This window comes from Anthonomus grandis, chromosome 1 (assembly GCF_022605725.1).
Source record: "Anthonomus grandis grandis chromosome 1, icAntGran1.3, whole genome shotgun sequence".
NCBI lineage: Eukaryota > Metazoa > Arthropoda > Insecta > Coleoptera > Curculionidae > Anthonomus > Anthonomus grandis.
Window position 1 is genome coordinate 23,638,345 of NC_065546.1, and position 26,992 is coordinate 23,665,336.

At 31.4% G+C, this 26,992-nt stretch overlaps 1 protein-coding gene across 6 annotated transcripts in view; it reads left to right on the forward strand.

Moving 5' to 3' along the window:
- Positions 1-26,992, forward strand: part of LOC126734085 (E3 ubiquitin-protein ligase RNF144A) — a 246,320-nt gene that overhangs the window by 135,938 nt on the left and 83,390 nt on the right. The window contains exon 1 of one of the 6 annotated variants that reach the window (XM_050437635.1): positions 9,011-9,258. The exons of the other annotated variants lie outside the window; for them this stretch is intronic. Within the exon in view, the coding sequence (XP_050293592.1) occupies positions 9,231-9,258 (28 nt within the window). The 5' untranslated portion in view covers positions 9,011-9,230. Of the gene's footprint in view, positions 1-9,010; positions 9,259-26,992 lie in introns of those variants that run through there. 6 annotated transcript variants of the gene reach the window in all.

Below are 26,992 nucleotides of genomic sequence, written 5' to 3' on the forward strand. Positions count from 1 at the left end.
CCCGACCTTTAGCCGTAGCCGATCGATAGTTCTAGCCTGGACACTTATCCCCGCTTCCATCGATACCTCACAACAGAAGCCGAAATCATGCGAGGCGACGACCGCATCGCGATGGCAAAAATTCCGCGCTGGGGCACATATTTTGCGTTGATTCGAAATAATATTTTACTGCAGTTATTATTGTAGTTTATAGTAAGATTACGCATTTCAAATTTTAAACTACCAAACTATTTTGATACTCGCTTTGAGTTTTAAAAAGAATAAAAATTCGGTATTTAAATTAGGTGGATAAATTAACAATTTTATTTTTAACTTACATTTTACAATCTTTTAATTTATTTTTTTGTTTTTTTTTAATTATCTTCGGAATCATACAAATTTTTGATTTTTTAAATAAGCAACAAAAATTTGGCGTAGGTACCTACCTAATTTTGTTTTCGGCATTAACATTTTTACGAAAAAGTAATACAGCAATGCAAAAACTTTCTCATAGCAACCAAGATAACCTTAGAACATTGAAAGGCTAGAAGTAGCATGCCGTGGAACTATGGGCAGGTTTGTTTGCTTGCAACATCTCTGATACAATGATGCCAAATGCTTATAGAGAAATGGCAAAAATCACTTTATAATATCATAAAAATTTTCAGTTGTTTCCGAAGGCTCAAAACAATACTATTGCTCTCCTTTAATAAAATATCAAGCATTTTTTAAAAATAAATTTGATAAGATACTCTATATCGAAGTCAATATACGATAAATAAATGAAAATAAAGTATGAAGAAACGAGAAAACGGTAATGCCATCGCAACGCCGCTCGATCCCATTGTTTATGCCACCGATACAAGCACTCTCTACCAGTGACGTCGTCAACAAATGGTATATAGTACCTGTTAAATTTTTATTAATTATTATAGAGTTTGAGTATAAGTAATATTACCATTTATGAGCTATTTATGTATTTTTTTAACGGACTTCGTTAGAGGAAAGTCCTAATAAAAGGCAGTATTTTTGTCAAAGCATTTTTATGGAAATTAAATATTTAATTAATATAATATTATAGATTTCTGAATAAATCATGTTTTAAGACATACATTTTTAACATTTTGCAAAATGTCATTGTTATTGTTATATTGAACAAAACTCAGTTTTACATCACTTACTTTATATCACATAATATATACTTCTATGGTGCTGACTTTTTCAAAGGGACAGTATTGCTTCAGCGGAAAGAGTTAAAACTACAAGGATGTTCAAATTGTGAAGGAGTTGCAGGTTCTTTGTAGGTTATAAGATTTTTATTATGAGTATTTAGCCTGTACAATGGTTTTGAGACATTTAACAGTGACCTATATAATACCTAATACCAATTATTATATCATATTAATTTATACTAAAAAACAAAGCTTACCTAAGAATAAAGACTATGTACAATAGATTAGATTTGATAGTTTATTAGTAGTAATATACAAACAAGTACTTTTACAAGTCAAATAAAATATGTAGTATGTTGGGCTTTTTCGAAAATCATGTTATTATTTCTTAAGTATTTTAATAATGACTTGAGACATCTAATTCAATTTCTTTGGCGCAAATTTGTTGCAATCGTCGAATGTTGCTTTGTTGTTTTTTGTTCTTTTTTTTTCCATAATTTGGTGACAAGTGATTTAGCTTTTGAAACGGTGGAATCATCAGTGCTTAGGTCCTCAGGATATCATTTTGATTTTACCCTGGAATAATATACATAAAAATATAGTATTACCAAAATTAAAAAGAAAAAAATTAAAAAATGTATTATGATAATCCAATTGATCAATAAAATGTATGTTATTATAAAGAATCTTTGTAATATCATACATTTGATTAATTCCATTTAATTAAACAAATATAACACAATAAAATACTATATCACTTTTAAATAAGATATATAGAATAGGATGTTACATGGCATAAAACTAGTAGTCTATTTTGAGTGTATTTTTACCTTTTCCTTGGCAGAGTCAGGGAATGTGTAGCAGTTAAACAAAAACGGCTTGGATGAGAAATAGTAATTGTTGACCTAGACCTAGACAGTAACAATTAATCTCAGATGCAGTTATTGTTGATGAATGATCAGATCTGTAATTATACAAAATTTGGTGTATCAAGAATATTAATCTATTTTAATTATCCATACTTGTGTATATTAGCTTCACTATTTGTACTATATACCATTTTGGAATCTAAAGAAGTTTTTGCACTCTTCAAGAAAACTACCCCTGCAGCTTTGAAGGGTAAATCACTTGGTAAATTAACTGAATTATCGGCTGCTGTGTTTTTAACCAGTGCATCAGAAATCCTAGTAAAAAAATATAAAATATAAAAATTTTACACACATACCTAATTTAATAAGTATTAGGTATAAATAAAGCTTATATGAGTAACACTAATACTTTTTGTGACGATTTTTTTATACTAGGAAAATATATTTTAAAAAAAATTACCTTTAAGGTAGAGCTGATTTTTTTAATAAAGTCTGGCTACTGATAATATTATCTCCCTTATATAAGAAATCACTTCTAAGGATGTGATCTGAACAAACAAATATGTTCTTTTTAATTATGTTGATTTCCATTAATGAAATCCATTGTTCCCTTTGGGCATATATTAGGCAATCTATAATAAGTATTTGATATTTAATCAAAAAGCAAAAAAATTACAGTAATAAATTAGTATGTGGTGCCAATTACTATATATATTATTGTAAGTTGCAATATGGTAAAACAAAAAAAAATTATCGACCAAATTTTAGGTAAAGACAAAATTAACTTTATACATAGATATCAATATCTAAATAAATTTCAAAATTCTTTAAAGGCAATAAAAATTACTAATTTCATCTATTTACCTAATGTCTATATTAAAAAAACATAACTATATATAGATAGGTACATGGGTATTATGCCTTCTTTCTGCCAAAACAACAAAAAAAAAACATAAAATCCTGTAATAAAACCAGGGACAAAATTCTAGTTTTATATTTTTTTATAGCCTATTGATAGATGAATATGTTCAAAAAAATATTTAGATTTAAAAATATAAATATTTTGGTATTTTACGCACACTTTCACATTCAAGTTTTTATTAGGTTTATATCTATAAGATCCCCTATTCTACGTTTATGATGATGGTTACCCCATGATGTGATGTTATGAAAGTATCGGTACTTACTTGTGAGAGGATCGGCTTGAATTATCTTTTTATCATGATGCGGCACAAACGACACAAGTTTTTGCCATCCTAGCAATTTAAAAAAACACTAAAATGTGGCCTTTTTCCCTTTTAAACTAAAAATTAAAGAAAATACACGAATCCCGAAAATAAACAAAAAGCCGTTTGACAGATGACACTACGCGTATGGCTCAGGCGCTAAAGCTCCGGTGTTGTCGCTTCAAATTTTTTAGAAGCAGTTTTAGGGATAAGAATGTTAATAATTTTGTTTATTTTTTGCTTAAGGATATTATATTTATTGCTAAAATAGGTTAATTGTAGTATTTATACTTTTTATTTTAAATTTTCCTATAAAATACAACACAAATAAGTTAAATTAACGTTATAATGGTTGTTAAAATATAGCTAAAAATTTCCTCCGTTGGAAATTTGCGTCGACTTGACAACAGAGAATCGGCAAATATGTTTGTAAACAAAACACCCCTCTTGCCCCTGTGCACATGTTGGACTCAAACAAAGTCGTTGTTTACTAATTCTAGCCTTTCAATGTTCTAAGAAGATAACCCACAAAAGTGTCAAGAATAAGTTTTTGAAAATTTGTTTTTTTTTTTTCAATAATCTTCAAAACCACATAAAATATAATATATATATTTTTTTATATGGCATATTCTTTTACAAGTAAATAATGTGCAACTTTGGGGTAAATTATCCATTTTCGTATTTTGAGGGTAGACGAATTTGAAACACCGTTTATGTATATTTTTCCAATAAAATAAATAATAAAAAATATTTAAAACATTTATCATATACCTGAAAATACGTAATAATAAAAAAAATATATTATCTAAAAAATATAAAATGTAAAATATTAGGTCCCGCGGTATCTCCACTTAGTCGTTCCACTGTACGGCGTGCGCGGGACCGTCGACAGTCTATCGGGCCGGAGACTGTATCCCCTCTACAATGATTGCGTCACACTAGTGGCCGGCGGGAATCGCGCATCGCACCTCGCTTTTTAAATATTACTATTTCAATAATACTACACAGTGAGCGTTTTGGCGCCCGGCCCAAATGGAAAATTCGTTTTGAAACAGTTTTTCAATATAACCGATACTTCAATACTCAAAGCATCAGTGATTAACAGTACCACTACTAATACTATTATTAATACATTTAATGATTTTTTGTTGTATAACGAAATAAGCATATCTGATAATGATTTAAGATATGACTCGAGTATGCCAAAGATTATTTTAATAATATAATTATAACCATGTACTCTTTGTTTCAAACTATTATTTCTGAATGATACGAAAATACATTTTTAAATTTCACTGAATTTTCCTACAAAATCATTTTTAAAACACTTGCGTTAAAAAAACTGGAGGTAGCAAATTTTGAAATGGATAAATACAATTGTGACTGTGGTAATGACTTAATGAAAAATGTATTAACACCTTTGCAAATATCCTTTTAAATAATTATAGCAAGGCCAAAAATAATATTATCGAGGAAGATTTATTAAAAAAAAGAAAGTTGGAAAAAAAAGAGAATTCGAAAATGTACTGAAGGCCAATAATCCTTAATTTGCTATTTTTTAATTTGTTTATGTTTTTTTTATGACTAATTTACCCACCTTTTCACTTGATGAATTTAAACTTTTATTTGATTTAGTTTTTGTAGGTAATTATTTTTGTTTAGATAATTATTAGGTATATTTATAAATTATTTTTTTGTTACCTATATATTTTTGTTTTTGTACAAACACTTTAAATAGGTTTGTGTATAATATTTTGAGTTAATTTTTTTTTCCGGAAAATATATTATTTGAAATAAAACGTGTCTAATAATTATCTTGTTTTAACATAACTTTATCCTAGGCAATTGTGAGATATTATGTTCATTTTCTTGAAATAATTAGCAGTTCAAAATTTTAGATATTTTTTTTTACTTACTGTTAGGCTTAAAAATAAAAAGTAACTTTTTAAATTTATGGCTAAAAATATTCCATGTCCAATAATTTTTACTTCAACTTACTACGAGTAATTGTTTCCAAGATATTTAAATTTAAATATATTTTCGACGCCGCTCTGTGTGTTAATTAAACGGGGCAAAGCTGCAATACACGGCCACTAACGTGACGTCACGCCAACCAGTCTCCGGCCCGATAGACTTTCGACGGTCCCGGCGTGCGCCACCAAATATCGGCTTCAATTTTGACGCCACGAAACCAGTGTCCCGGCTAGAACTCTAGATCGGCTACGACTAAGCGCGATTTCCGCTGGATTTCCACTAGCGAATCGCCGGAGATTGAATATGAATATGGGTGTAAGATTAATGGATATGCACATGGTTGGAAAAAATAAGCCAAAAAAAAGATTTGGCGTATGGATCTAAAAAGCCATAAACTCTTTCTATATGATTATTTTTCTATATGATTTGTTCTTGCTGCCAAATTAAATTTCGATCTTCCTCCAGAGGCAATTTTTGTGGGATTTTCTTTAGCCTGGTGATGTGCATTATGTCTACTAAATATTCCCAAGGTGGAAAAAGTAGGCTCGTGTGTCCAAATACTTTTTCTCTTCAAGAAAATGCAAATCTGTTTTTTACTCATATATTTAAACCTAGCGCGCGGGAGTGCAGGGCACTCCGCATTAACATGGTTTGCAGTTTCATCCCCTTTTCAATATCAGCGGCATACCGGGATGTCTGCAATACCTATTGTGTGCAGATGACATCTTAAATGCCATGTGAATTTCGCGTCTTTTTAAGTGCAGTGTTGTCTGGTGAGATACGCAGAGGGCCCATCTATGTGTGCCTTAGCCTGTTTTAAGCCAGGTGCTTCCATCTCCACTTGTCCAGCAGGCTTTTCGTTAATGCGACAGTTACAGTATACATTTGGCTATACCGATTCCAGTCCAGTGGGTTCGCAGAGAGTCCGCTTCTTCGTTTCCGACCACATGGCCATTTCCACATGCCATTTGATACTAAGCATTCCCTTTTGCTTCAACGAACTCATAGGATCACAGAACATTTTGTTGAATGTACCCATGAAAAAATTATCATAGGGGGATTAATACTTATTACATCAAAAGTAATAAATAAAATATGATAATATACAAAATAATTTCTAAGAAGATGCGTTGGCAAGAGTTAAATATAAACTATTTTAATCTGTATAATTTTGTTTACTCAATAAGAATAAATAGATATGTACATTGAAATTGTATCATTAACATCTCAATATTAACGTTTTGGTGGTACAAACACTAAAATAAGGTCTAGTAAAATAATTATATATTAGCCTAGGTGGATCGAAATAAAAGGAACATTTAATAACTTCTTTGCATTTTAAACCAAGGAAATTATATTAGATATGTATGGCAATCGAATCTAGGGTTGCGGGGCATGGTAAGACAGGCCCAGTTGTAAATAAAGCATGACTGATTCCATTCATAAAAAACCCATCGACGTATGCAATATAATCAAGATCATATAACACTAAACCAACTAACTTAAAAAAAACCCGAATGGATAGGAAACCCCGACAATACTTAATACTGAATGTGGGAGCACGCGGGATCTACAGTTGTGAACAAAATAACAGCACAACGAAGCTAAAATGTCGTTTAAATTGGTTACGTATAAATAAAGCGAATACATTTATATGTAATGAAAGACGCAATAACATGAGATAGGTCAATATTGAGTAAATACTATTAGGAAATTAATAATTAAAACAAATATATAATTTATATGTTTGTATAAAAAAAAAAATAATAAATATTCTTCTTATTGTATGTTCGAAAAGATAACAGTGTTTCTAAAAAAATATATATATTATCTTATAAAAATGAATAAATTTGCATCCAGAATTTAGATTACCCTTTAATATTTTATTGCAAAGCCCTTGTTTGTAATTACTGCTTCACATCTGGTGTCGTGGCATAGAGTTTACAAGATCTTGGCATCTTGATAAGGGATACTATGCCAGGAATTTCAAATAACTGTCCACAGTTGTGCTATTTAATATTGACAGTGCCACTAATAGAGTGGTTAGGAAAAGTATTTGTTAAAAATTCTTTTACTCTAACCGCATTATGATCGGGACCACTATCTTGTTGAAAATACACTTATCCCAGATCTACACCAGGGAGAAGTTGAATGGCAGGAACAACTTGGTTTTGTAGCAGCTCAAAGTATTTTTCGGCATTCAAAGGACCCCCAATGAAAGATGGGCCAATAATATAGTGACCCAAATTACCAGTCCAAACTTTCAACTTTTGAAGTACGGAACTGAAAACTTCTGTGCTCGTTTTCTGAGACCAGTAACGATCAATGGAAGAATTGAGTTTACTATGCAATGGAAAAGCGGACTCATCTGAAAGAAAATATTTTATTTTAATAAAAATTTAATATAAATTTTTATTTTTATTTGCCTTTTCCATCATGGTTTCACAAACTGTCATTCTTCTCCACTGGTCTTCAAAAAACACCTCCTGAGTTTTGGAATATTTGAAACATTTGTGTCTATGTTTTTTCCAAATACTCGTCACAGTTTTATGGTGCATACCCAGTTCCTCTCCAACACTTCTGCTCGATCATATTGAAACCAAAACTAAAGCGGTACAAACCATTTCTTCCCGCCGTTCTCCTCGACCCTTTCAATAGGTAGTTCTTGTGCTTTGATTTGACAAATTCTACATTCTTGGAGGTAAAAAGATGTCTCAAAATTTGACACGCCATTTAAAATAGTCTTAGCATAAGGAATTGGTCTATTTTCAAAATTTACTGAGATAAATCCCAGCATTGTACTGCCGAATTGCGTCCATAAAATCATTGGACTTTTTCAGACGGGGTATATAAACAGCCATAATGATAAAAATGTTAAAAAATTAAAATAGGGTTTTAAGAATCGACAGTGCAGTATGCAATCACACAGCAAAATGAGGTCTGCTGATTATGCGTGCCGAAAATAGCAGTAAGCGGAGAGACATCAACCAGAAAGTAAGCGAAAAGCGGTGTTGCCATTTATAATGTCTACGTGTAGTCTTCTATTCGCCTACCTGTATATCAAACATACTCAGTAGATTAGAAGAACTAAGCGAATCCTACAAGCACCTAATAACAAATAATAAACTTTATTATTTTGACCATCTAAAACTCACGTATAACTCCCAATCAAAAATATAGATAAAATATGTTGGTTATCGTCTCTTAAAACCCAGGTAATTTTTTAGTACTTCGTTGAGCGATAGTTTTCAATATCGTATTTTTCAACAAATATTCTATTATCTTAAAACATTAGATTATCTGATTTTGGCGAAATTTAGCAATATAATTTTTAGTAATTGTGACAAAATATTGGATCCACAACCCAATTGTTTTTGTGTCTCGCTTTATTATTTATAGAGAAAAAACAATTTATTACACCTTTATCACAAATTGGGTGCAAATAAAATTCGAAAAATTTAATGACACAAGCCTTATTATTATAAACCATACTTGTATAATAATGTATTAAAGATGTGGTTCTTAAAGGTGTTGCTAAATAATTAAATATAAAATAATTTAGGGCTTTCGAGATCTGATTTCTCTCACGATCATTACTATAATTATTGACACCGTTTCCATTATAGTCTTATCATGCAATGGGATATCTTTTTGTTCATATGATTATGTTCCGAAGCTCCGTCGTATAATATCTAAATATAATTCAGATAAGATATAAGACAATTGCGATCGATAACAATGCTCGGCACATTTATGTTTACTCTATTGTACTTTGCAATTGAAGAAAAGACGATAATTTGACAATCGCACTTATGAGTTCTTATGATATATACGTTAAATTTGCGGTCACGTGATTCAAACGGTCTGCGTGATGAATACCTAAAACCAATGGACTATCGTGGTAATATTGTTCTATTAGACCGGTTCTATAATTTTTTCCGCTTCAATTGTTAGTGATTATAGTAATTGGTCTAGTTCAGTTTTTATTTATCGGATTTTAGTGCCTAATTATGTTGCCTAGGATAATACCGGAAAAAGGTGTTTTTTTAGTTTTTTTTTATAATTTAGGGTAAATATAGTATACATATATATAGTTATAAGTTTATATAGTAAATATATAAATTAAAGGTATTCTATCCTATATATGATCTGTCCTCTTTGTAATATTCTATTCTAATTTTTAGGATCTATTGAGTGTATACTACATATATAGTATATTTTGTTCGCGCTTAGGTAAAATCTGTATTTTAAAGAAGTTTTAAATTATTTAAAAGAAGAAGACCAACATTTATATTCTATATAATTAAAAAAAAATACTATGCCCAAGCAATATATAAGACTTAAAAATGATATACAGGTTGACCAATAGAAGACGACACATAGGCATTATAAATGGCAACACCGCTTACTTTTTGGTTGATAAGCAGCAGGGCGATTCCAATCATCTGATTTGCTATTTTCGGCACAATCAGCAGACCTCATTTTGCTGATGATTGCATACTGCACTGTTGAGTTTTCAAGAGCTATGTTATTTTTTTTTTATTTTTTTTTTAATCATTAAGTCTGTTATGTCTTCCGAAAAAGTTCAATTGGTTAAATGGTTTTATGGAGGCAATTCGGCAGTACAATACAGAGATTTATTCTAAGTATCTTTTGAAAATAGACCGATTCCTTGAGCGTGCTAAAACTATTTTAAATGTCGTTTCAAATTTTGATACATCTTTTTGCCTCCAAGACTAGACATTTTTACATCAAAGCGCAAGAACCACCTATTGAAAGGGTGCAGGAAATAGAACGGCGGGAAGAAATGGTTTGAAAAATAAATAAACTAAATACAAAAAACACCAACGTTAGCCTTAAGATTAACAAAGATAAACATTAAGAGTTACAGTGCGCGGTGATAACAAAAATATGGAACACATTAAATTACAAATATTTAAGAATATAAAAAAAATATATATATTGTAACGAAATTCGGGAACATTTTTATTGTCAACGTCAAAAACACTAACCTAACTCGCCTTGACTATCGTTTAATTGTTTCCAAGGCAAAAACTGACTAATTAATTAAAATTGAATGAATTGTTACGAAGCGCGTCCTTTTTAAAACCCGATGGAACAGTTATTGTTCAACAATATTTGGAATTATCTTCATTGTTTTTGCTGAAAGAGACCAATAATTTTAGGAGAATACTGACAGTCAAAGCAACCAATTATACAAATTCTAGAAAATTAGAACTACAGGGATATAACCTATATAACCTAAATAACCTAAATTGGGGCCAAAATGGGGCTCTCGAACAAGATGAATTACTTAAAAACCAAACATTATAGATAAAAATAATAAACCAAACGTAAGTAGAACCCTAAAGAAACCCTACGAATCAACTTTAACTACAGAATACTAATAAAAATAGTACAAAAATTAGGAAAATAATTAACGTATTTACATTTTCATAATAATATATATACGTTGTAGTTTAAAACTGCAGGAGAGATAAGTACACGTACTAGATAAGCAATTATGGCAGCCGATGTTCATTGGTTTGTCTGATTCAAAAGAGGCACTACTTTAAGCTTTAAAATAATAAAACTTCTAAACTCTATTGACAACTGGTTCAAAAGAGAAATTGAGGTAAAAACAAAATACTTTTGAAAAAATGAACTTCTAAATTTAGGAAGATTGTACAAAATTTATGCCTGATACTAACACTATGAAGTGTAGACCTTGTAACAAAAATACTATCTAGTTGGGTATTTCCGGCGGAAAAGTTGATAATTGATGCAGAAAGATACCCAGATGAAGTCCACCGGTTTTCCATTCTTAGCCATCAAAGTAAAACCAATTTCTGAGATATGTGGTCGCGCCTGTTTAGACCAAAAATCAGTCTACAACATGCATTTTGCATTACTTGAACCTTATTTCGTTCAAGGAAACTAAGGCAAGGATAATATATAAAGTCACAATAGTTGAATTTGTAGAGCTTCAGTTTTGGTTTTAGTACGATCGAGAAGAAGTTGGAAAAAACATAGACACAAATATTTTAAATATTCCAAAACTCGGGTTCCTGAAACCCAGTGGCGAAGAACGGCATTTTGTAAAACCATGATGGAAAAGGCAAATGAAAATAAAAATTTGTTAGAAAATATTTTTTTTCAGATGAGTTCTCTTTTCCATTGCATAGTAAATACAATTTTTCCATTGTTCGTTACTGGTCTCAGGAAAACGAGCACAAAAAAATGCTTTTTTCGTTCACTGTGTGATCTGCCGCGAACCGGAAAATCTAGAAAAGATTCATTTAAGCCGCTTGGACTTGGCTTCTTTGAGTGAAGTTTTCAACGACGCTGGAATCTCCGGCTACGTGGCCTTGTTGGTTATTTTTTTAAGACATGGATGATGCTGCCAACTATGTTTTTATTATTTTTTTAACACGCAACAAACACAGTGGTATCATTTAGGTGGTCAAGTGATGAGTGTGTACTTACGGGTGAAGGCATGTTGACATTCCTTACAAGTTAAATTTTATAAACAAATAATTAGTTACCAAAATATGTTTTTGAGACAAAAAATAATAACAAAAATATATAAAAAGCTATTTCTTATAAAATTACCAACAAAGTTAAATACATGCTATAACTCCAACAACAAACATGATGTTTTCTCCATTTTGTGGTCAAGAGGGTCGAGTTTTTAAATAAAAAGCCTGTTGCACTTCATTTACTAAAAACTAAGATCCAAAAAATATGTGGGACAAATTTTAAGATATAAGTAGGTTTCAGGTAAATATAAAGAACAATTGAAATAATTCATGAGACTTAATAACTATGGTAATATAACTTCTTAGTCAATATTTTTTGTAAAAAGTAATAACTCATTTTGTCATATGATCAATATCTGACAAACTGTGTAGCGTAGTAAGATCTGTAGAGTACACCTTTTTTGGATGAAAAATATTGAAAAATCAATACCTTTAATTCAAATTAAAATAAAATTAAAAACAAAAAAGTTAAAGGGGTTTTGAGTGAGGATGTTAATAGAACTTGATAAAATATGGAAAATACATATTTAAGTTGCGATACGGGCAAATCCTTAATTACCAGTTGTTACAACTACACTAAAAACTATAGAAAGTTAGTAAGAACAAAAAAAAACAAAAATTAAAGTTTAAAGATCTCGCATCATGGTTATACAGGATGTCCAAAATAAGGATAAGCAGTATCGATCTCAGAAACAGTAGAAGATACGAGGTGGTATATTTAGAGGAAAGTTAAGCATTATAGTTTCCTTTTATAATAAAATATTATAAATTCCCAATTCTTCCTAAATGTTGGGAAAAAATTATTTATTAAAAGAATAAATTATTTCTCGCCTATACGATAACACTTTTAAATTTAGAATACGACGTTGTGTCCTTAGAGAGCCATCATCAACTTTCTTTTTCTTTGTCGGCACTATATTGACCATTTGCATTTTTTTTTTGAATAGCCCATTTAATTACCTTTTCAATGAGGTATCTTGTATTTCGATTTGAAGAATGCAAGTGTGATACACTGTCGAAAAGTTAATAGGGTCAATTAACGGATTATTATAATGGAAAGTATATACAGGGTGACCTCTTTGGACAGGCTGAGATACACCCCCAAAATCTTAAATAGAAAGATACATGGTCAAATGATACATCATCTTGCAGCTCTTGAAAAATGGTTTTCAATGATATTATAGAAAGCCACATTTTAGAAAATTCTTCTCTGTTTATCTAGGAAACCACATTTTTGACATTTTTTATTATAGGTTAATTAAATTTTTAAAAGGAATCAAATAATGGAGTTATTAAGGAGACTTTAAAGTGTTCTGGTAACTTTCCCGTTTTAAAGATTGGATTAACTACGTGTTGTAAGGGTAAAACAATAAAAAGGTGAATTATCATTAATACCCTACTGGTTATTCCGACCATCCCTGGACTACTATCTGATTTTAATGATGATATATATAATATAAAGTTCTTTGACTGAAACTGGTTTTAAAAACATAGACAAGTTGGCACTTTTAGTTCTTTTTCTACTTCTGTGCTGACATCCACTAAGTATTTGTTGCAAATATTTGCCATTATGAGAGGATAGTTAAAAGGTTGGTCTTGTTCATCCTTAATAACCAATGTATTGCTTTTTTGCCCTTGCCTCGACCGGTTATATTATTTATGATTTTATATACTTTTTTTATATCATTCTTGTTACTATTTATTTTGTTTTTGTAAAATGTATACTTTGTTATATTTATTAGTGTATGTAAATGATTTCTATAAACTTTGTAAATGTTATGTAATTCATGATCGTAATGTTTTTGTAGGTTCTTCTACAGTCTATCACTGTAGGCAATCAATCCTCTTGTTATCCATTTCTTTACCCTGTTTTTAATGTTTTTAAACACTTCTATTCTTTCGGATGCCTTCATAATTTTTTGAAGTTTCTTGATTTTTTCGTAAAAAAAATATATATATATAGAGTCCTGAATTTCTGTAACCTCCAGTCATAGTTTATGAAGTTTATTTTCAATAATTCCAAGTCATTAATTTTTCCTTTGGTATATTTATCTTGTTTATTTGTTAAAAGAGAATTTTGAGTGTTGTGTTGCGATATATTGACCATAATTGGATAGTGATCTGTGACCCAAGTATATAATATGTAAGAATTTATCTGTTTTGTTGTGCTGGTGTTGATAAAAAAATGGTCCAAACAGGAGTCTGAGTCATATCTAGTTGTTAGTTTAATATAGGGCAAAAAACCAACTTAATTTGAGATATATTCATTTACTTTACTGCTATTTACGTCCTTCAAGTCAATATTTATATCACCAGTAAAGATTTCTATATTATTTTGCAATTTGTCATCAAAAAACGCGTTTATCCTCAAATAATAAATTAATATTTGAGTTTGGAAATCTATACAGTATATTTATCCCATAGTTTTTTTTTAATATAGTAAAAGTTATTCTGCTTATTATTATTTTGACTCAGGGCGATTGGCAACAAGATTTACCACATTTTTAATTAGAATTAAGCGCGCATCATTTCTATTAAAATTCCTTCCATATAATATGCTCTATAACCTTCAATATTAAAGCATGCACAAGATGTTAATTGAAAACATTCAGTAAAAAAAACACATCACAAAAATTCAATTTTGCTTGTTCAAGTAAAAGTAATAATTTATCAACATTTTCTTGGTGAATCCTGACTAGTTATTACTTAAAGACCATAAAATTGATTTGAGATTTCCCTAAATAAGTAAAACAAAGAAAAACAGAAAGTGGCTCTTATAGAAAATTGAGAAACAATTTTGTAAGACCTCGGTTTACTTCTTGTACATAAAATAAATAATTATTGGTGAGGTTTATCATGAGACTTTTTTAAGATTTGCTAATAAGGTTTGGAGTTTCCCATTTTTAGTTATTATAAATCAAGATCTTAATTAATAACTGTAAATATTTATCAATTTGCCCTAGACATGGGTTTAGTATATTTATTTTTGTTTTATCTAATTATATTTTATAGATAGTATTATAAATATTAAAAATTAAGTATGAATTCATTAAATCATTTTATTGTTTTCACATAAGGTTAAAAATGGTCTCATAATCTTATTAGAGAAAATACATTATTTGATTTAGTAATTTTTATGAATTTGAAACATTTCTTTCTTATCGCTTATTTCTGATTTATCCTTTTTCAAAAAATATTCACGATTGGTTTCACAATTTGTTTTCTCTATTAACATTTTTGCGAAATATCCAGAAAACATTACATTAGAACATGTTTCCAAACGCGTTTTATTTGAATTATTCGATATTTTTTGATTGGAAGACGTGAAACTCCTTATATTGCTTGTAGATGCAATTTCGGAATAACAATAATTAAGGATTTAAATAAATCCTTAAATGCAGTGAATATTTTTTATTAACTATTTTTAAATCCTTCAGCTGAGCTAAAATTATTAAGACCAAATTTACAAAAAAAAAATAAGAACTTAAATCTGAATTAATTTAAACAATCCATGATCAATAAATCTTTAACTACATTAATTGATGACTAGAATAAGTATAATTTATTCTTTATAAAACTATCTCTGAGGTATTGATCTAATACTCAGTTACATAGTTCTAAATTTGCTTTTTTGTAAACCTGTATTTTTTATATTTTTGAAAATCAAATTAGATGAGAAATAAGCTACCTAAAAAATAACACTACACTGTTCTGTAAAGGCTAAAGTATCTAAAAGAAACATTTAAACAAAATAGCTTGTATTAATAGGTTAAATTGAATTCAATATTTATAACAACATATTTGGTGAAAATTCTATAATAAATGAAGCTCTCTATTTAGGGAAAAAAAAAATAATTATACATAAACCTTTCCAAGATACCACATTTTCGTACATTTCTTCTTAGTAATTTTGTTTGGTATATTCTTACGCAAAATATTTTTTTCAAAATAGTTTTTAAGAATAATTTTTCAAAAAATTATTTTAGCATATCCATTATTTTTTAGTAATGTGTTTCCCCTCAAAAAACATCCATATTTCCACGGGTTTGAATCCACGGGTTTGAATGGTATTTGATTTAGAATCTAAGGTTTAAAGAAACTTACATTAATGTTTTTGCGTTTTTTTATTATGAAGTCCTTTATAACAACACTGGTGATTGAGCAGTTTAAGACCCAACGATTTTTTTTTTTTTTTTGGTATGTTTAGGAAGTTTTTTTGTCTTAATTTTATGTATTTTATGTATTGTCTTAATTTTATGACAAAAAAATTTTGGATGAGCAAAACGAGCAGCAAGAGTTTTGAAACAAACGTTTTTTTTTGTTTAAAAACCAAAATGGACCACGATTTTCCTATGCTTCTATTTACTTATGTACACAAATATTAAAAGTATACTAGAGTATTATTGCGGACTAATCACTTTTATATTGATCTAAAATATTTTTACTTTAGTCCTATATTAAGTAAAGAAAATATAACGATTAAAGACACAACACTTTTTTAAAGTTGTTTACCAAATTGCCTCCTTTAATTTAGGAACGTTGACGTTTATAACTAAATGTCAAAATATTGACATTTGACACACAACTAATTCAGGAGAATCAAACTAATCACTACAACGTTGCCGGATTGTAAAGCTATTTTCTTAGATTTCATTCCTTAAACAGGGTGTCCGGAAAAAGGAGGCCAATCCGCCGGCCACCTATAGGGTGGACCAAAATAATGCGATTTTCGTGATGCCATTTTTTAATTGGGCGCTCGGTATTCAATATACGGGGCGTCAAAATGGAAAATATAAAATCGTTTTTTTTTTTAAGTAAGTCGAGTGTTTTATAAGATTAGAAATTAAACAGGAAATTAAAAAGGTTTTTTGGAACGAGAAATTGAAATCCGTTCACGAATTTGCTATACCTTGCAGAGGACGCCACCTGCGGTATATTACATGTGTTAAAACTACCAAAACTTTTTTGTACCCCTGTATAATAAAGTTTTAGTAAGAAATTATCCAATCTTTTCTTTAAAAAAAAGTATTCTTAGTAAATGTCGGCCTGAGAATCCGTTTATTAGATATCTTAATTTTAAAATCTAGATACATTTTAACAAGTTAATAAAATAAACGTAAATTATTTTTTCTAAATTAATGCTAAATTACTTATTATAATAAAAATCATAAAATAATGACCCTAAATTTTTTGTTCTACGTGACCTCCATTCATTTGTATACGCCTACGGAGCCCTCTTTATTAAATAAAATCTAAGGCTTTGAAAAATATTTAATTTCAACCTGAAATGCTCTTCAGCTGCAATGATTCTTTCCCTTAAATGATCCTCGTTTAAAATCGGAACCATATACACAGTCTTTCATACATCCCCAGACTGAAAAATCCAAAGGTGTAAGGTCGGGCGAACGGGGTGGCCACGGAATAGGAGCATCTCGACCCCGACGAATCCAGCGATTAGGAATGTAAATAGTTCCTAAAATTTATAGCAAAATGAGCCCGAGCACCGTCAATTTGAAACCAAAGATTTTGTCTTAAATTTAGAGGCAAATCATCAAGCAAATCGGGCAGTATTTCTTGTAGAAACAACAGAAATTAATCACCAGTCAAATTACCTGGTAAAATGACAGGTCTTAAAAGAAAGTTATCCACAACACTTGCCCACACATTGACTTTAAAATTTACTTGATGATGTGTCTTAACTATGGCCCTACGATTCCCTTCAGCCAATATGTGTGCGTTATGGATATTTGTCATGCCGTTTCTCGTGAACTTTGCTTCGTCAGTAAACGGAATCACCCCTATAAAATCCAGATTTCCATTATTCATTTCACATAACCATCTACAAAAAGTAAGTCTTGCCTCGGGATCGTCTGACCGCCCAATATTTTTCAAATCTTTAGATTTTCTTTAATAAAAAAGGCTCGTTTGTGTATTCAAATGAATGGAGGTCACGTAGAACAAATAATTTAGGGTCATTATTCTATGATTTTTATTATGATAAGTAATTTAATATTAATTAAAAAAAAATACGTTTATTTTGTTAACTTGTTAAAATGTATCTAGATAATTAGAATTATTTAGATACATTTACATACAAAGATACATACAAAGAGACATACATACAAAGAAACATACAAAGATTAGATAATTAGAATTTTTTACTAGAACTTTATCATACAGAGGTACAACAAAGTTTTGGTATTTTTAACACATGCAATATAGTGCAGGTGGCGCCCTCTGCAAGGTATAACGAATCCGTGAACGAATTTCAATTTCTCGTACCAAAAAAAAACCCTCACACCAAATTTTAATTTAATATCTTATGAAACACTCGACTTACTTCAAAAAAGCGATTTTATATTTCTCATTTTGACGCCCTGTATATTGAAAGCGCCCAATTAAAAAATGACGTCACGAAAGTCGCATTATTTGGGTCCACCCTATATGTGGCCGGCAGATTGCCCTCCGTTTTCCGGACATCCTGTATATTATTTTATTACATAAAGGTGTCAGGCCACTTGGTTTACTTTGTTTAAATTGTTATTTCCATGTCGATTTTTTATACAAGGACTTTATGGTAACTATGCGAATGCGACATAATGGGATGGGATGGATTGGGTTGGACACCTACCAGCCCTTACACTCTTAAATTTTATATATTAAATGAGGAATCCCTACCAATTAATTTTTTTTTAATTAATAAAATTTTTTAAGTAAAAAGAAAATATATATAAACAGATGTTTCATGATAAAATACTAATATTGATCAATAGAAAATTCACTTACAACTTAGTAAGTTTTCCAAGGGAAAACCGAAATTTATTCCTTCTATTAAATTTGTTAATAACTGCCGAATTTTAGCTAAACTTTATGGATTTTTGTCCAGTATGGCAACACTGTCGCATATTGCAAAATTGACATATTGGAGAGTTTTCGCATAGCAATGTTTTGAAAATGACGTCATTTAGTAAGAAGTTTTTTTTTATTTTTTAGGGCAAAATAGGGTTCATCCAAAATTTTCTTTTTCTACTAAGAAAAATTTTTTTTGCAAAATCGTTGGGTCTTTATTTGCTCTAGCACCACAATACTTATTTTGATTTGTAGCCAGCATAACTATGTATATTATAGAAGGGAAGCAGCTTTTAACTACGCTGCTAAAGTTAACAAATTAATGTTTATCGCGCAAAATGTCCACAGAAAAATTAAATAATCTTTTGAAGTACACCTGTGCAAAACATTAATAGATATCAGCTCAAAACGCCCGAGATTTCAACGCAAATGATGCAAAGCAGGTAGACAGCGATTGATTGGCACACGTCTTTGGCAAAAATCTCGGGTTCACTTATGGTGGCTACACACACAACTGCAAGCTTGACAAGCATGCATGAACAATCTTTTTGTACAGGGTGAGTTTTTCAAAGCGCGGAGTAGTATTATGCATTGATGATATTATTTATCGATGACGTGCTCCTGGACTATTATTTGGTTAAGCATTCTTCACATTTTAAAAATATTTTGGACTATACAGAGTGCTCCGAAAAAGTAGGGCACTACAAAAGTTAATTTTTTTAAATGGAACACCCTGTATTGCAAAACATTTTTGAATTCTTTGCGTAATTACCAATCTTTTTTGATAATGGTTTAATATGCCAAAAATTAATAGTTTAGGAGATAAATCAAATTTTGTTAAAAATTTAGAATTTGCACGCATCTCTTTAATATTAAAATTTAGCACCTAAATTTTGAATACAGACTTAATTTTTATCATCAGAAGTAAAATAAAGTTACTTTGATATGCGTGCTATGTAAAATTATTCATTTTGTTGTACAGGGTGTTTTTTTTGAAAGGCCAAACTTGCCCAACTTTAAATATAAAAATCTCTCTTATTTTAAATGAAACACCCTGTATATTTTCATGTCATCTAATAGCTTACTTAAGAGCCTATAAATTTAATTAATAATGTCCTATCTCTATATCTAACAGTTTTGATTTTTGTTTTGGGTAATATGATTTTTGTTTTGGGTGAAGCAAATAAAAATTGTCTGCTAGCTCAAAGGCTATATAGAGAAAAATATCCTCAACGGCGCACACCCGATTCCCGCAGTTTTCGCGTTGTTATGGACCGATTTATGACGACTGGTAGCGTGGATCTGCCAAAACGTAATGTTGCTAATAGGGTGGCAAATGAAGGTAAAGAACTTGAAATTCTTTTGCAAATTGAGGAGGATCCCCACATTGGTAGCCGTAGGTTAGCCTTACTTTCTGATGTTTCGCAGACAACGGTAAACCGGACAACACGGAAATATAAATACCACCCATATCACATTAAGTTGCATCAAGAACTTCACAATCAAGATTTTCAGCTACGTGTAACTTTTTGTGAATGGTTACTTCGCAAAATTGAAATTAATCCAAATTTTGTTAACTATATTATGTATTCCGACGAGGCGACATTTAAAAGCAATGGTGCTGTCAATAGGCATAATATGCACTATTATGCAACAGAGAACCCTCATTGGGTACGTGAGGTTCAGCACCAGAATCATTGGTCCCTTAATGTATGGTGCGGCATCCATAATAACCGTATAATTGGACCATATTTTTTTAATGAACCTTTGAATGGGCATTCATATCGAGTATTTTTACAGCAGCAATTGCCTGAATTATTAGAAGAAGTCAATCTCCAGGAACGGCAAAGTATGTGGTTTCAACAAGATGGTGCGCCTCCCCATTTTCATCGTGCAGTAAGGGAATATTTGGATCAAGAATATCCTCAAAGATGGATTGGTCGCGGAGGATTTGTTGCATGGCCGCCAAGGTCTTGCGATCTTACGCCGCTAGATTTCTTTCTGTGGGGTTATCTCAAAGATAAAGTCTATGCAACAAAACCAAACTACAAGGGAGGATATGATTATTAGAATTAGGGATGCCTGTCAAACCGTAACACCAGGAATGTTATACCATATTCGACAAAATATAATTAAAAGAATTAATATTTGTATCGAACAAGGAGGACATATCTTTGAACATTTGTTGAACAGAAATTAACTTTTATTATATAAAAATAAGTGAATTTAATAAAAAGAAACGTCCATAAATTTGTTTCATTTTATAAGAAAAAAATAACACGAAATGAAGAAATATAAGATATTTCAAAAACTATTAGAAATAGGGATAGAATATTATTAATAAAATTTATATGCTCTTAAGTAAGCTATTAGATGACATGAAAATATACAGGGTGTTTCATTTAAAATAAGAGAGATTTTTATATTTAAAGTTGGGCAAGTTTGGCCTTTCAAAAAAAACACCCTGTATAACAAAATGAATAATTTTACATAGCACGCATATCAAAGTAACTTTATTTTACTTCTGATGATAAAAATTAAGTCTGTATTCAAAATTTAGGTGCTAAATTTTAATATTAAAGAGACGCGTGCAAATTCTAAATTTTTAACAAAATTTGATTTATCTCCTAAACTATTAGTTTTTGGCATATTAAACCATTATCAAAAAAGATTGGTAATTACGCAAAGAATTCAAAAATGTTTTGCAATACAGGGTGTTCCATTTAAAAAAATTAACTTTTGTAGTGCCCTGCTTTTTCGGAGCACTCTGTATAGTCCAAAATATTTTTAAAATGTGAAGAATGCTTAACCAAATAATAGTCCAGGAGCACGTCATCGATAAATAATATCATCAATGCATAATACTACCCCGCGCTTTGAAAAACTCACCCTGTACAAGCATGCATAATTTTCCTTCGCCGCCACACGGTACATGCATGCTTTAACAAGCTTCAGTTTATGCCGCGAAAATGTCTGATTCAGACGATACCTTGCTTGCTTTGGCCGCTTTTTACCTTATCCGTAGAAAGAAAATGCGAAAAAAGAAACGTGATGTATAGTGTAAAGAGTGGTGTAAAAAGAACCTATTCCCATATTAATTTACTGTCTGAATTAAGCATATATCCGCGTGATTGGCATAATTATCTCAGAATGAGTGAAGAAACTTACCTGAAGCTTTTGTCACTTGTAACACCTTTAATTAAAAAGCAAGATACGATTATGAGACAAGCTATAACTCCCCACGAAAGGTTAACAGCAACATTACGATTTCTCGCAACCAGAAGGAGCTATGAAGATCTTAAATATTCAACTATAATTTCACCACAAGCTCTGAGTTATATAATTCCTGAAACGTGCCAAGCTATCTACGAGGTGCTGAAAAGAGTTTTTTGAAGGTAAGTAAAATCCTTGTTGTTTTTAAGTAATTTATTACAAAAGTTATAATTTCAAGTAAGTACAAAACAGGAAAATAATTGTCAAAAACAAAATATTAAAAATTTAGTTTGCGAAATTTGAATAATACGAAGATAGGGACTAAAGGGAACTATCGCTTTCCTCACTTAAAGCAGATTGCAACTGAAAATATGTTGATCCAGACTGCTTGGAAAAACCATCGTTATTATTATTATTATTATTAATATGCTGACGAGATAAAGAAACATTCTTGGGCTCACTGTTACCAGATTGACAAATAGAATGTGTCTGAGTCAACTGACCCATTTCAGCCATAAATAATTTATTATTTTTTCTGCTACCAATCTTTGAGTGTTATCTGGTATATCTCTCATTTTTAGAGCCACGTTTTTTTCCAAGAATGTCGTATCTATCTTCTTTCGGCTTAGGTTTCTTAAAATGTTGTTCAATTGTTTCTAGCATAGCGTCACATTTGTCTCCACCTCTCTTAGTAGGTCTAGTAGAAGGCATTGTTTTCGGAGTTGATTGAATAGATGAAGTGGATGTGTCTTGTGCTGTTGAAGTAGTTGCTTCATTTCCTTGGCAAGATTCTTCTGAATCTTCTGTAAATGGAGTTGGTTCTTAATTTTTTTCCTGAAAATGATAATGATATTAATAAAAATAGTTATTTATTCATGACAATTATATATCCTATGAGATATTTACATGTTACACGTTATATTTAGATAAAAATTGTGATGTAATAATGAGTGCGTTTATTTCTTTTCAGTTTCCACAAAATGAAAATGACTGGATCACGATAGCGAGGGATTTTGAAAAGAGGTGGAATTTTCCACATTGCCTTGGCAGCCTAGATGGGAAACATATCGAGATTGTTCCTCCAGCTGGAAGTGGTTCATTTTTTTAAAATTATAAACATAGACATAGCATGGTGCTACTTGCTCTTGCAGATGCAAACTACAGAATAATTTTTTTTGATTTTGGTACGAATGGCAGAGTATCAGACGGGGGCGTTCTTCAGAAAACAGATTTTTTTAGGAGACTACAAAGTAATTCACTCAACATACCAAGAGAAGTAGAAGTCACTCAGTTCACGTATACTGCCCTATGTTTTCGTTGCAGATGATGCTTTTTCTTTAAGGCCTGACATGTTAAAACCATTTGTACAGAGCGATTTAAACTGCATGGAGAAAAAAATTTTAACTACCGATTTTCTAGAGCACGACGAATTATAGAAAACGTATTTGGGATTTTAACAGCGCGTTTCCGAATTTTTCATACAGCTATCAATTTAGAATTAGAGTATATTGATGAAATAATGAAAGCAACTTGTGCTCTGCATAATTATTTAATGTCAACTGTACGTGAAACCTACGCTCCGTCTGACTCTTTACATATCTGAAAACATCGAAAATGGTGCGGCACGTGTTGGATTAACACCAGAGAATTCCAATATGATTCCTCTACAAAGATCCCATATCGCTGAAGGTATACCCTTTGATGCTAAACAAGTAAGACAACAATTCATGGAGTACTTCAGCATTATAGGACAAGTTCCATGGCAGCAAAACTTTGTACATTAAAAAAAAACAAAAATATACGTGTAATTAGGTTATATATTTTACTTTTTGTGTAAATTTAAAAAAATAATTAGCTAAAAATCGAAAAGTTGTTTTTTGGAACGTAGAACCTTATAATTCCCAAGAAATTTGTGTTTATATTATAAAAATTTATATAATAAACTTACGTATCATTCAAATTGGACGTAGAAATTCTTGGAGTCTCTTGATCTGCCAAAGAGCTAAATAAGTGGTAGTACCATAGTGTAGGTTCATATAAGCTTTTATTTAGTTCATTTACCTTTTTAATAACGGCATCCTTATCGGCTTGGCTGTCAATTCATTTATACTTATTAAGTAAGATTTTGTATGCGGCATCCTTCTTCGTCCTATCATGATATTCTGGTGATTTTATTCGCCAAAGACACGGCAGATTTTCGTATGTACGAATAAAATTTTCCAATAATTCTCGATTGCTCCTTTTCAAATCGCTGGACATGATGATGGCGACGCCGACCGACGTAGAGCCATTCACGGTCACGGACTGACTAAATTGTTTGTACAAGCCGAATACATGAGGTACACACGTACCGTTTCGCTTGCGTACGCATGGCTTATCCAAGCTTGCATGATTCAAATTCAATCAATCATCAAGCGGCTTGCACAATTAAAATGCTTGCGCAAAATTTCCCTACAGATGCTACAGTTTGCTTGTACAAAAAGATTGTTCATGCATGCTTGTCAAGCTTGCAGTTGTGTGTGTGTAGCCACCTTTAGGGTAAAAACACACGAGGCTGTTTGCAAGCGGTTTGCGCCGCGACGGTTGTCGCGCCGTGGTCGAGCTCGGCGCCTCGTTTATGGCACTTGTGAGCTTTGAAACAGACGGCGCCGCCTAATCCCATAAAACGCGGCGTCCGACGCGCGTACCCTGCTCGAGACCAGGGGCCGCCGGCACGCCGCTTGGTTTTTATTGCTTTAGCGGCACTACCGCGGCACATCATTTACTTATCTTCTGTGTTGCAAACCACACGTAGGGTTTTTTGGTGTGTTTTTTTTTGTGCAGTGTTGAAAATTGTTCATTTATTATGGAAACTAGGGAATTCAACATAGAAAAATTAATTACTGAGGTTCAATTGAGGCCAGCGATTTGGGATTTGCGTGATGATAATTATTCAAACAGAATTAAAAAAAACAGGCATGGGGAGAAGTTACTACAGAATTTCTAAGCGCAGCTTCTTCTGTTGAGGAAAAAAAAATTATAAGTATGTACATATTATATGCTATATATTATATGTATATTATATATTATATGCTATTATATTGATTCGTTATCAAAAGCTTTTCTTCCACTGATATGCTATCTCTCATAATGGTATTAGCTTTTGTACATGGCTCTTGGATCAATAAAAGTAACTCCTGGTATGATTCCTTTGACATTCTGGTGAAATTTAAAAAATTTTCCGGATCTTCACAAATCTCCTTATAGATGGTATTGAAATATCCCTTCTCGTTTCTTTCCATAACTATGGGATGTATCCATAGCTTACGTTTCGTTCTATTTTTTTTTTGGTTTTTTGCGTAATGCCAGTGCCGATGCCGCCAACAAAAATAAAAAATCATCTTCACTGTCGGAGTCCATTTTGCTCACGATAAATAAAAAACTGTGAACTGTACGCAAAGCTTGGCAACATCAAACTGATCTTGTAATTTTTCGTGCCGTTCGTAGTTGCGAAAGCCGTCGCGTGTGTTTTAAGTCGAGCGGCGGTCCACCGTCGCGGCGCAAACCGCTTGCAAACAGCCTCGTGTGTTTTTACCCTTAGGCATTCTGCACACGGAGCTTATCGTCATAGACGCGTACAAGATTCGTCTTGCAGCAACGATTCCTCTAAACCTTGAAATCCGCAAACGAATCGGCTCTCAAGCTACATTTTCATAGTACTCTAATGAAATATATTTCACATAATAACTTTTGTAGTAGGTTTAAAGTGATGAAGAGGATCTACTTTTGTTAACTTACCTTAAAACGTACGTAAAAAGAAAAAGAAATCTAAGAAATTTTGGGTACATCCCTATATCTACAATAACTTTAATAGAAGGTTATTTATTGCCGCCAAAAAATTATCAGATGACACTAAATTTCATACATTTTACAGAATGTCTAAAAATACATTTAAAGATTTGGTGTTAATTGTGGGTCCTACCATTAAAAAGCAAAATACTAATATCCGAGAATGTGTTAGTCCAGAAGGGAGAATTATGATAACACTACGGTAAGTAAAAAAATCTATATTTATTAACAAATCGTGTTCATACATACATAAATATATTAGTTATTATCAAGATCATATATAGTATAACTAATATCATTTTCTTGTGCTGTAATAAGTATCGGTTGAAAATGGAGACGATGCTACGTCGTTGGGCAAAGGAGCAGGCGTGCTGACTGTTCTGCGGGTAGAAAATGACCAAGATGACGCGACCCTCAGAGGTTGCTCTTGCTGCTCATCCCTGCCAACAACATAAGAGTTTTTAATTTAAACTGTCTTAAATCCCTATACGACAGACTCATCAGGGTAGTCAACTTAAAAGAAACATCTTTCCATCATCACTTGGTGCCTTTAAGGTCTTGTTTTACTTTTCTTGGATATATTGTAAAACAGCCACGTCAACTTCATCTTTTTGTGGTGGAATTTTCCTCTTTTTTCTAATTTGGCTGGAAGTATCTTGAGTATGATGTTTAGAAGATTCCACTATTGATTTATTGCTAGAATTTTCAGTATCATTTTCAGATTCGTTTTCATTTTGAGGTGCCTCAGATTCTGGTTTTCTACCTGATTGCGTTATTGACTCAGTGTCTGGTAAAGAAATATTTCCAGTCTCTCCTAATTGTTGGACTGGCCTTACATACGGCATTACAGTAGGGTTTTTTTTGCTTTTGTCAAAGAACCACTTGCCGCTGGTTTCAGGCTCCGGACAAAGCATTGCGAATGTTCTTCCATTTTTTTTCCAATCAGTCACTGCAAAGAATACATATTGTGAATTTGAATTTGAATTTGAATACAGACTGGTTTCTAAGTAATAGGCGAAAATTCACGAGTGTAATTTTAAGGTCAAAATATTATTAATTTAAGTACTAAGATAAGTTTCTATATGGCAATATTTCTTTTAATTATAAAACTGAAGTCAGTGTGAAGTACAGAATCAGGTGCATTACTGTAATTGAATGTGAAAGAAAATATTAAATATTAAGCGTGTAAAATAAACCTCGGTGTTTACGTTCGGCATTCAACAGTAGTAATAAAGCAAGTCGTACTATAGGGTTCGTCGCCCGCAGTGTTGTCGAGATGCCGAGAAAAGAATGTTTAACTTGCAATAATTGTGAAAAGAAAGTCCTTGGCAATCAAGACAGGC